The sequence below is a fragment of the Oncorhynchus gorbuscha genome, unplaced genomic scaffold (assembly GCF_021184085.1).
Source record: "Oncorhynchus gorbuscha isolate QuinsamMale2020 ecotype Even-year unplaced genomic scaffold, OgorEven_v1.0 Un_scaffold_6439, whole genome shotgun sequence".
NCBI lineage: Eukaryota > Metazoa > Chordata > Actinopteri > Salmoniformes > Salmonidae > Oncorhynchus > Oncorhynchus gorbuscha.
In genome coordinates, this window is record NW_025750036.1 from 4,819 (window position 1) to 17,718 (window position 12,900).

The 12,900-nt window shown below is 43.6% G+C and overlaps 1 protein-coding gene across 1 annotated transcript; it reads left to right on the plus strand.

The window, feature by feature from the left end:
* Positions 1 to 914: 914 nt before the first annotated feature.
* Positions 915 to 10,170, plus strand: LOC124029457 (lysine-specific demethylase phf2-like; the record flags this gene model as incomplete). The annotated part of the gene is made up of 2 exons (XM_046341156.1): positions 915 to 1,089; positions 9,867 to 10,170. A coding segment is annotated over exon 2 (283 nt), but the record flags the coding sequence as incomplete, so codon positions are not given.
* Positions 10,171 to 12,900: the final 2,730 nt, after the last annotated feature.

Consider the following 12,900-nt stretch of genomic DNA (forward strand, 5'->3'; position numbering starts at 1 on the left):
GGAAGACTAAATGATGATTAGGGGAATAGGAACAGCTGGGAGCAGGAACGGAACGATAGAGAGAAGAGAGAGCGAGAGAGTGAGAGAGGGAGGGGGAGAGAGAGTGATAGAAGGAGGGAAAGAACCAAATAAGACCAGCAGAGGGAAACGAATAGAATGGGGAGCACAGGGACAAGACATGATAATAAATGACAAACATGACACATTTTCAACTACATAACTACAGAGAACATACAAAAATGCTATGGTAATAGAACATTTAAGTTTACACACTCCCTGGAATGGCATACATGATGGATCATTACCTTCCCTACAGAAAATACACTAACCTTCAGAGAGAGAGAGAGAGAGACCTAGATCCAGCTGTTACAGGCCTCCATCACTATTGTCATGAGGATCAGTAGTACTGGGTGTGTTTAAGTAGGGGAGGTGTTGTACTGTATATCCCACTCTTGGGGCGGCAGGGTAGCCTAGTGGTTAGCGCGTTGGACGAGTAACCGGATTTTGCAAGTTCAATCCCAGAGCTGACAAGGTACAAATCTGTCGTTCTGCCCCTGAACAGGCAGTTAACCCACTGTTCCTAGACCAGTTAACCCACTGTTCCCAGGCCGTCATTGAAAATAAGAATTTGTTCTTAACTGACTTGCCTAGTTAAATAAAGGTAAAATAATAGTTTTTTAAACTCCTACTGCCCCATTCAACCAGGTCCATAGTTATAATAGTAGTGGGAATGTATCCTAACTGACGGGTCATGTCTGGGATCACCTGTGTGACGTAGATCAGGTGTACGTCTGGCTGTCAGGCGTCATTGTGTGCCTGTGGTATGTTTCACAGTGAATTATAAAGTCATATGCTCTTCTTGTGTTCAGTGTGTTGTACAATAAAACGTGTTGCTCTATTCCATTCTCAGAAGACTGACTCATCAGATGAAGAGTCGCTCCACATCGACACAGAAGTCAAGCCAGAGGTCAAGCGGGAGGTGAAAGGTCGTAACTTGAAGGTAAAGAAGAAGGCGGGAAGCACGGCAGGCATCCTGGACCTACTACAGGCCAGCAAAGCAGTGGGCGGCATCGACTACAGCGTCAACAGGTACATCATTTTTTAAACCTTAATTTAATTAGGCAAGCCAGTTAAGAACAAATTCTTATTTATGGCCTACCACAAGGCAAAAGGCCTCCTGCGAGGATGGGGCTGAGATTAAAAATACAAAATAAAAACATATGACAAAACACACATCTTGATAAGAGAGATACCATTACATAACGAGTGACCTAAGACGACAACACAGCATGGTAGCAACACAACATGACAACACAGCATGGTAGCAACACAACATGGCAACATGACAGCACAACATGGTAGCAACACAACATGACAGCACAGCATGGTAGCAACACAACATGACAGCACAGCATGGTAGCAACACAACATGACAACACAGCATGGTAGCAACACAACATGGCAACATGACAGCACAACATGGTAGCAACACAACATGACAACACAGCATGGTAGCAACACAACATGGCAACATGACAGCACAACATGGTAGCAACACAACATGACAACACAGCATGGTAGCAACACAACATGACAACATGACAGAACAACATGGTAGCAACACAACATGACAACATGACAGCACAACATGGTAGCAACACAACATGACAACATGACAGCACAACATGGTAGCAACACAACATGACAACATGACAGCACAACATGGTAGCAACACAACATGACAACATGACAGCACAACATGGTAGCAACACAACATGACAACACAGCATGGTAGCAACACAACATGGCAACATGACAGCACAACATGGTAGCAACACAACATGACAACAACATGGTAGCAACACAACATGACAACATGACAGCACAGCATGGTAGCAACACAACATGACAACAACATGGTAGCAACACGACATGACAACATGACAGCACAGCATGGTAGCAACACAACGTGACAGCACAGCATGGTAGCAACACAACATGACAACACAGCATGGTAGCAACACAACATGACAACATGACAACACAGCATGGTAGCAACACAACATGGCAACATGACAGCACAACATGGTAGCAACACAACATGACAACATGACAGCACAACATGGTAGCAACACAACATGGCAACATGACAGCACAACATGGTAGCAACACAACATGACAACATGACAGCACAACATGGTAGCAACACAACATGGCAACATGACAGCACAACATGGTAGCAACACAACATGACAACATGACAGCACAACATGACAACATGACAGCACAGCATGGTAGCAACACAACATGACAACATGACAGCACAGCATGGTAGCAACACAACATGGCAACATGACAGCACAGCATGGTAGCAGCACAACATGACAGCACAGCATGGTAGCAACACAACATGACAACAACATGGTAGCAACACAACATGACAACATGACAGCACAGCATGGTAGCAACACAACATGACAACACAGCATGGTAGCAACACAACATGACAACACAGCATGGTAGCAACACAACATGGCAACATGACAGCACAACATGGTAGCAACACAACATGGCAACATGACAGCACAACATGGTAGCAACACAACATGACAACATGACAGCACAACATGGTAGCAACACAACATGACAACACAGCATGGTAGCAACACAACATGACAACATGACAACACAGCATGGTAGCAACACAACATGGCAACATGACAGCACAACATGGTAGCAACACAACATGGCAACATGACAGCACAACATGGTAGCAACACAACATGACAACATGACAGCACAACATGGTAGCAACACAGCATGACAACATGACAGCACAACATGGTAGCAACACAACATGACAACATGACAGCACAACATGGTAGCAACACAACATGACAACATGACAGCACAACATGGTAGCAACACAACATGACAACATGACAGCACAACATGGTAGCAACACAACATGACAACATGGCAGCACAGCATGGTAGCACCACAACATGGCAACATGACAGCACAACATGGTAGCAACACAACATGACAACATGACAGCACAACATGGTAGCAACACAACATGACAACATGACAGCACAGCATGGTAGCAACACAACATGACAACACAGCATGGTAGCAACACAACATGACAACATGACAGCACAGCATGGTAGCAACAATACATGGCAACATGACAGCACAGCATGGTAGCAACACAACATGACAGCACAGCATGGTAGCAACACAACATGACAACAAATGGTAGCAACACAACATGACAACACAGCATGGTAGCAAAACAACATGACAACAACATGGTAGCAACACAACATGACAACATGACAGCACAACATGGTAGCAACACAACATGGCAACATGACAGCACAACATGGTAGCAACACAACATGACAACATGACAGCACAACATGGTAGCAACACAACATGACAACATGACAGCACAACATGGTAGCAACACAACATGATAACATCACAGCACAACATGGTAGCAACACAACATGGCAACATGACAACACAACATGGTAGCAACACAACATGACAACACAACATGGTAGCAACACAATATGACAACATGAAAGCACAACATGGTAGCAACACAACATGACAACATGACAGCACAGCATGGTAGCAACACAACATGGCAACATGACAGCACAGGATGGTAGCAACACAACATGACAGCACAGCATGGTAGCAACACAACATGACAACACAGCATGGTAGCAACACAACATGACAACAACATGGTAGCAACACAACATGACAAAACAACATGGTAGCAACACAACATGACAACAACATGGTAGCAACACAACATGACAACAACATGGTAGCAACACAACATGACAACAACATGGTAGCAACACAACATGACAACAACATGGTAGCAACACAACATGACAACACAGCATGTTACAAACACAACATGACAACAACATGGTAGAAACACAACATGACAACAACATGGTAGCAACACAACATGACAACAACATGGTAGAAACACAACATGACAACACAGCATGGTAGAAACACAACATGACAACAACATGGTAGCAACACAACATGACAACAACATGGTAGCAACACAACATGACAACAACATGGTAGAAACACAACATGACAACACAGCATGGTAGAAACACAACATGGTAGAAACACAACATGACAACACAGCATGGTAGAAACACAACATGACAAAACAACATGTTAGCAACAAAACATGACAAAACAACATGGTAGCAACACAACATGACAACACAGCATGGTACAAACACAACATGACAAAACAGCATGGTACAAACACAACATGACAAAAAAACATGTTAGCAACACAACATGACAAAACAACATGTTAGCAACACAACATGACAACAACATGGTAGCAACACAACATGACAACACAGCATGGTACAAACACAACATGACAACAGTGTGGTTGCAACACAACATGACAACAACATGGTAGCAACACAACATGACAACACAGCATGGTACAAACACAACATGACAACAGCGTGGTAGAAACACAACATGACAACACAGCATGGTTGCAACACAACATGACAACACAGCATGGTTGCAACACAACATGACAACAACACAACATGACAACAACATGGTAGCAACACAACATGGCAGCAGCACAACATGGTAGCAGCACAAAACATGGTACAAACATTATTGGGCACAGACAACAGCACAAAGGGAAAGAAGGTAGAGACAACAATACATCACGCAAAGCAGCCACAACTGGCAGTAAGCGTGTCCATGATTGAGTCTTTGAATGAAGAGATGGAGATAAAATGGTCCAGTTTGAGTGTTTGTTGCAGCTTGTTCCAGTCGCTAGCTGCAGCAAACTGAAAAGAGGAGCGACCCAGGGATGTGTTTGCTTTGGGAACCTTTAACAGAATGTGACTGGCAGAACGGGTGTTGTATGTGGAGGATGAGGGCTGCAGTAGATATCACAGATAGGGGGGAGTGAACAGGTGTTGTATGTGGAGGATGAGGGCTGCAGTAGATATCTCAGATAGGGGTGAGTGAACAGGTGTTGTATTTGGAGGATGAGGGCTGCAGTAGATATCTCAGATAGGGGGGAGTGAACAGGTGTTGTATGTGGAGGATGAGGGCTGCAGTAGATATCTCAGATAGGGGGGAGTGAACAGGTGTTGTATGTGGAGGATGAGGGCTGCAGTAGGTATCTCAGATAGGGGGGAGTGAACAGGTGTTGTATGTGGAGGATGAGGGCTGCAGTAGATATCTCAGATAGGGGGAGTGAACAGGTGTTGTATGTGGAGGATGAGGGCTGCAGTAGATATCTCAGATAGGGGGGAGTGAACAGGTGTTGTATGTGGAGGATGAGGGCTGCAGTAGATATCTCAGATAGGGGGGAGTGAACAGGTGTTGTATGTGGAGGATGAGGGCTGCAGTAGATATCTCAGATAGGGGGGAGTGAACGGGTGTTGTATGTGGAGGATGAGGGCTGCAGTAGGTATCTCAGATAGGGGGGCGCAAGAACACACACACAGTGTGTCTGTAATAGAGATAGGCACGGGAACAGGACTCCACACGTCTTGCCGGTCCCTCGGGATTCCGACAGGAATGGGAGAGAAGTTCTAGAGTCAAAAACCGAGAATAATTCATATTTTGGGAAATACCCCAAAACCACCTCAAGCTGAACCTCGGCAAGACGGAGCTGCTCTTCCTCCCGGGAAGGACTGCCCGTTCCATGATCTCGCCATCACGGTTGACAACTCCATTGTGTCCTCCTCCCAGAGCGCCAAGAACCTTGGCGTGATCCTGGACAACACCCTGTCGTTCTCAACTAACATCAAGGCGGTGGCCCGTTCCTGTAGGTTCATGCTCTACAACATCCGCAGAGTACGACCCTGCCTCACACAGGAAGCGGCGCAGGTCCTAATCCAGGCACTTGTCATCTCCCGTCTGGATTACTGCAACTCGCTGTTGGCTGGGCTCCCTGCCTGTGCCATTAAACCCCTTCAACTCATCCAGAACGCCGCAGCCCGTCTGGTGTTCAACCTTCCCAAGTTCTCTCACGTCACCCCGCTCCTCCGTTCTCTCCACTGGCTTCCAGTTGAAGCTCGCATCCGCTACAAGACCATGGTGCTTGCCTACGGAGCTGTGAGGGGAACGGCACCTCAGTACCTCCAGGCTCTGATCAGGCCCTACACCCAAACAAGGGCACTGCGTTCATCCACCTCTGGCCTGCTCGCCTCCCTACCACTGAGGAAGTACAGCTCCCGCTCAGCCCAGTCAAAACTGTTCGCTGCCCTGGCCCCCCAATGGTGGAACAAACTCCCTCACGACGCCAGGACAGCGGAGTCAATCACCACCTTCCGGAGACACCTGAAACCCCACCTCTTTAAGGAATACCTAGGATAGGTTAAGTAATCCCTCTCACCCCACCCCCTAAGTTTTAGATGCACTATTGTTAAGTGACTGTCCCACTGGATGTCATAAGGTGATTGCACCAATTTGTAAGTCGCTCTGGATAAGAGCGTCTGCTAAATGACTTAAATGTAATGTAAATGTAAGCGCCCATTCAAAGCATTTAAAAGCAAGATATGGTCACTATGCCAGTGTTCTCCCAAAATAGCTGTGACACTGAAGATTTTACAGCAAGTTAAACTGATATTTAGTAATGATAGAGTACATTTGATTGCCAATGACATTGTTGTGAATTGCGAAACAGGCCATTCATAAATTCTGAGTGTTATCAGGTTCCTCAATTAATTCAGTGCATTTTAACAGTAGGCCTAGTTTGTCTCGACACAGAGTGTCTCAGGACGCACTGAGTGCACCCCTAGTGGGTCATAGTGTTGTCAAATCAGACACACTTTGTGACAGCAGTCAAAAATAAGTCACATGACTAAAGTTGCTCAACTCCTTCAATGACAGAATATCTCCTATTTGGCAAAATAGACTTGATTATACAGATAGCAGATCAGCTGAGATGAACAGTGGAAATTTTTAAATATCAAGATATCTTAACAGGACCATAACGGGAGATGAAGAGTTGAAATATCATGATTAAAATATGATTTCTTTGGTCCCCGCTAAGACATTTTGATATTTCAACTAACTTTATCTTTGTTTAAAATATATTCTTATCTCATGGCGTTTGATCAAACATTCACTAGCGAAGCGCTCATATGTGACCGACCGGCTCGAGTCGGTCTTATGCAGCAATATTTGAAATGTTGTTTTTTACATTGGATAAAAGTAGAGACTCAGAGCTAGAAAATTATATATCAAACACTACAGTCGAGGAACAATGGGGAAAGTAATTCTGTTTTGAAAGTTGATAAACTTGAAAACCCACTTTTGAGAAAATGTCCTTTAAATATTTTGGTATACCTACTGGAGAGCTCTTTGTCTACACACATTCAGCATCATTCACACCCTGTTAAGCTTTAGCCCCACCCATCTCTTTAAGAGTTGATCCGAGCGTTCTGTCCTAACAACAGCAGTGAAGCAACCAAGCTAACTAACTACTTCCAGACACAAATGAGAGAACACCTCACTCTGACCATTTTACTCATCCGAGCAGAGCTGGTTAGGCTGTTTTTATGTTATCCAGAGCATTGGTAACTGCAAATGTGCTGCTGGCTACAATTTAATTACTCTTTTTTTTTCAATGTTTACTGACACCGGCTATATTCAACTGGTGTTGAGCGTTCGTAAATAAGTTTTTCTGCGCTCTGACACACTCAGAAGAGAGAAATCGTAGTAGATAGCGAATTTACCAGCTATGTTAACAGTTTTTGCAGTGACATCATGAACATTCTATTGAAATGGTTACTTTCACAGTGGAGTCTTTTCTTTAGACATTTAGCTAGCTAGCTAGCTAGCTAGCTAGCTAAACATTGAACCATAATCCTGACTCGTGAAGTTGCTACCCTGCATGAATCTGCAGGTAGCTCACCAACCGGGTACAATGTTAGCTAGATAATATTAGGATATAACTTGCAAAGCAAATGGCTCTGAGATACAAATAATATTACTACACAGATCATACACATAATGTGAAGTAGTGAACCAGCCAGCTAACTTTGGCTAGCTAGCTAACAGTACACTTAACTTGAAATGAAAATGACTTTCTGACAAAAAATAGAAACGTGTAATATCTGTAAATGTAGCTATCTAGACTATCGTACCCGTATACATGGATGGCTGCTTCTCCCTCTCTGTCCCGGATGCCAGGTTGCCCTTAGTTTGAAGATGTAATCCGGAGACAAGTGTTTCATACAACAGCCTTCTGTGTGTTCTCTTTTGACTCCTTCTGCATATTTGCAATCAAATGCCAGAGATTTCTCCATCTCCTATCGTCTCCTATTCTACTATCAGACTCTATTTCCACTGATTTCAAAACTCTGTCCTCCAGAAAGTGGACTTATGCAGTTTTTCTACTTGATATCTTTCAAAAAATACACATTAGAAAGGATTTCCTACACGTACTGACCAACTCAAATAGACAGAAGCTACATGGCAGACCAGTACAGCAACTGCCCGGAATCCGACCGTAAGGCACTACAGAGGGTAGTGCGTACTGCCCAGTACATCACTGGGGACAAGCTTCCTAACACTGGGGCCAAGCATCCAGGACCTATATACTAGGCGGTGTCAGAGGGAGGCCCAAAAAATTGTCCAAAAATGGTCAAAGACTCCAGTCACCCAAGTCATAGACAGCTCTCTCTGCTACCACTCAGCAAGCGCTACCAGAATGCCAAGTCTAGGCAGGTTTGTTGTGGTGCCATATTCTTTCCATTTTTAATAATGGATTTAATGGCAACACAGCATGGTGACAACACAGCATGGTGACAACACAACATGACAACATGACAACACAGCATGGTGACAACACAACATGACAACATGACAACACAGCATGGTAGCATCACAATATGACAACATGACAAGCCCCGTGGGATGTTCAAAGAGTCTGATGCTTTTATAACATGTGTACTTCTCCACAACTTTGTTCCTTTTTGTTTGGAGAGCTCCTTGGTCTTGCTTGGTGGTGCCTCTTGCTTGTGGTGCCCCTTTCTTAGTGGTGTTACAGACTCTCAGGCCTTTCAGAATAGGTGTATACAGTTAAAATCGGAAGTTTATATACACTTAGGTTGGAGTCATTAAAACTTGTTTTTCAACCAGTCCACAAATGGAGTGGTTGAAAACATCCACAAACATCTCAAGACATCAGTCAGGAAGTTAAAGCTTGGTCACAAATGGGTCTTCCAAATGGACAATGACCCCAAGCATACTTCCAAAGTTGTGGCAAAATGGCTTAAGGACAACAAAGTCAATGTATTGGAATGGCCATCACAAAGCCCTGACCTCAATCCTTTAGAAAATTAGTGGGTTGAACTGAAAAAGTGTGTGCGAGCAAGGCGGCCTACAAACCTGACTCAGTTACACCAGCTCTGTCAGGAGGAATGGCCACCCAACCTGACTCAGCTTGGTTAGGGGACTCTTCTCCAGGTTCATCTCTCTGTAGGTGATGGCTTTGTTATGGAAGGTTGCTCTGCATGCAATATTTGGTGTTTTACATTGTACACAGATTATACTTTTGCAGAAGTCTGCATGCAGTCTCAATTTGAATTTTGTGAATTTTTGGTTGATGAGCGGACCCCAGACCTCACAACGATAAAGGGCAATGGGTTCTATAACTTTCTTCCTTCCCCTCTCCTCTCTCTCTCTCTCTCTCTCTCTCTCTCTCTCTCTCGATCTGTCTCTTTCTCCGGCGGGTACACCTTCCAGCAGTGTAATGTGTTATTGTGTTGTGTTATTTCTTATTGACGTACTTACAGTCAGCCACCTGCATCTCCCAGCACACAGGAGGCCATTCAGGGATGTTGTCTATGGCCAACTTGTCCTCCGGGGCTACCGCTGGGGCCGCAGCCATCTCCTCCGACACCCCTGGGGCCTGGGGCTGCGACCGGCCCGGCAGAAACCACTCCAACACCACCACCGCTGGACGGAAGGGAGGAACAGCGAGCGGAGCGGGAGGAGGAGTAAGTAAGCGGCCAGCCAAACGACCCCCCAAGAAGACGAAGAAGAGCAGCAGCATCGACAGTGCCGAGTTCGACGATGATCAGGATCACATGGACGCCTGCTTCAAGGACTCAGATTATGGTAACTAGAGATATCTAGTGGAGTTTCCACTAGAGTCATGATACGTTTTCTACTAGAGATATGATAGTTTCCACTAGACATATAATACATGTTCTACTAGAGATAGAGTAAAGTTTCCAGTAGACATATGATACATGTTCTACTATAGATATATAGTAGAGATTCCACTAGAGATACGATGCATGTTTTACTCAAGCTATAGAGTAGTTTCTACTCGAGATATAGTAGAGTTTCCACTAGAGATATAGTAAAGTTTCTACTGGAAATATAATACATGTTCTAGATATGTGATACATGTTCCACTGGAGATATAGTTTCCACTAGAGAGATAGTAGAGTTTCCATTTGTCATTATATGTTTTCTACTAGAGTTATAGCAGAGTTTCCACTAGAGATGTGATACATGTTTTACTAAAGATATGGTAGAGTTTCCACGAGAGTCATGATACGTTTTCTATTAAAGATATAGTAGTTTCCACAAGAGACGTGATACATGTTCTACTGAAAATATAGTAGAGTTTTCACTAGATCAAGTATTCCCAAACTGGGGGTACGCGCAATGCCGTACGTCAAATTTTTCTTCGCATTTTCAGAAAGTCCATCGATATTTTCCAACGGGGCTATACATCTGGGTGAGGTTTTTTTCTCGCCTGAGTAACTTCGTTTCACTGCCAAAAATACAGTTAAACCATCCAGTGTTCAGCGTGTTCAACAACACAATGTCAAAAACGGGTAACCAAGTTAAATAATTAACATCCAGTCACATTAACCGTTACTCATCCAATCACATTAACCGTTACTCTCTCACAGGAAACCTTCCCTCTTCCACAGACATTTAGAAACGAAACGTGACAATTTGAAAAATAAGCCATGGGAGTTTTTCATGGGAATTCCACTAACGGTCCATATGCCAAACGTAGTTGCTGCTCATATTGGTATCTGTACTGATGGCGCAAAAGCCATGCCAGGGAGACATAGTGGAGTGGTAACACCCGTGCAAGCAGTTGCAAGCAGTTGCTCCCGACGCCACTTGGGTCACTGCAGCATCCACCGAGAGGCTCTTGGGTACACTGCAGCATTTACCGAGAGGCTCTTGCTGCCAAGGAAATGCCTGACAGCTTGAAATACTTTTTTGACACGACAGTGAAAATGGTTAACTATGTTAAAACAAGGCCCCTGAACCCTCGTGTATTTTCTGCACTATGCAATGATATGGGAAGCAACAATGTAACGCTTTTACAACATACAGAAGTGCGCTGGTTATCAAGGGGAAAAGTATTGACATGTATTTGAATTGAGAGACAAGCTTAAAGTTTTCTTAACCTCTTGAAACTAGGGGGCACTATTTTTATTTTGGGAAAAATAACGTTCCCAAAGTTAACCACCTATTTCTCAGGACCAGATGCTAGAATATGCATATAATTGACAGCTTAGGATAGAAAACACTCTAAAGTTTCCAAAAACTGTCAAAATATTGTCTGTGAGAATAACAGAACTGATATTGCAGGCGAAAGCCTAAGAAAAATCCAATCAGGAAGTGACTCATGTTTTGAAACCGTTGTGTTCCTATGCACCCCTATTGGTCACTGAAAGGGATATCAACCAGATTCCTTTTTATAAGTATTCCCCTGAGGTGTCTACAGCATTGTGACGTAGTTTCACGCCTTTATGTTGAAGAATGAGCGTAAGCGCCTACATTGCCTAAGTGGCCAGCTGAGGGCTCTCAGAGTAATTCTTGCGTAAAAGACAGAGGTAGTCATTTTTTGTCTCGCTCCTACTGAAAAGCCAATTGTCCCGGTTGATATATTATCGAATAGATATTTGAAAAACACCTTGAGGATTGATTATAAAAAAACGTTTGCCATGTTTCTGTCGATATTATGGATATAATTTGAAATGTTTTTTCACCGTTGTCGTGCCCGCTATTTCCGGTGGATTTCTGAACATAACGTGACAAGCAAACGGAGGAATTTTGGGTATAAAAATAATCTTTATGGAACAAAAGGAACATTTGCTGTCTAACTGGGAGTCTCGTCAGTGAAAACATCCGAAGATCATCAAAGTTAAACAGGTAATTTGATTGCTTTTCTGATTTTCGTGACCAAGCTTCCTGCTGCTAGCTGGACATAATGCTATGCTAGGCTATCGATAAACTTACACAAACACCTGTAAAGCATAATTTCAAAATCTGGATGACAGGGTGATTAACAAAAGGCTAAGCTGTGTTTCACTATATTTCACTTGTGATTCCATGAATATGAATATTTTCTAGAAATATTTTTTGACCGTTGCGCTATGCTAATTAATGTAGTTGATGACAATTCTCCAGAATCCGGGATGGGTAGTTCCAAGAGTTAACTGACCATGATTTTCACTTGTCTGACCGCTTGCATGATGCGGAGTTTCTCACACGACTGGCCTATCTGGGTGATGTTTTTTCTCACCTGAATAATCTGAGTCTAGGATTACAGGGACTCTCCGCAACTGTATTCAATGTGCGAGACAAAATGTATTAAGAAGTTGGAGCTCTTCTCTGTCTTCATTAACAAGGACAACACACAGGTCTTTCCATCATCATTGTACAGATTAACTCAAGCTTACGGACAATGTCAAATGTGATTTTGCAAGGCACCTGAGTGAGTTCAAATCAACTCAAAGTTTATTTGTCACGTGCGTCGAATACAATAGGTGTAGACCTTACAGTGGAATACTTACTCACAGGCTCTAACCA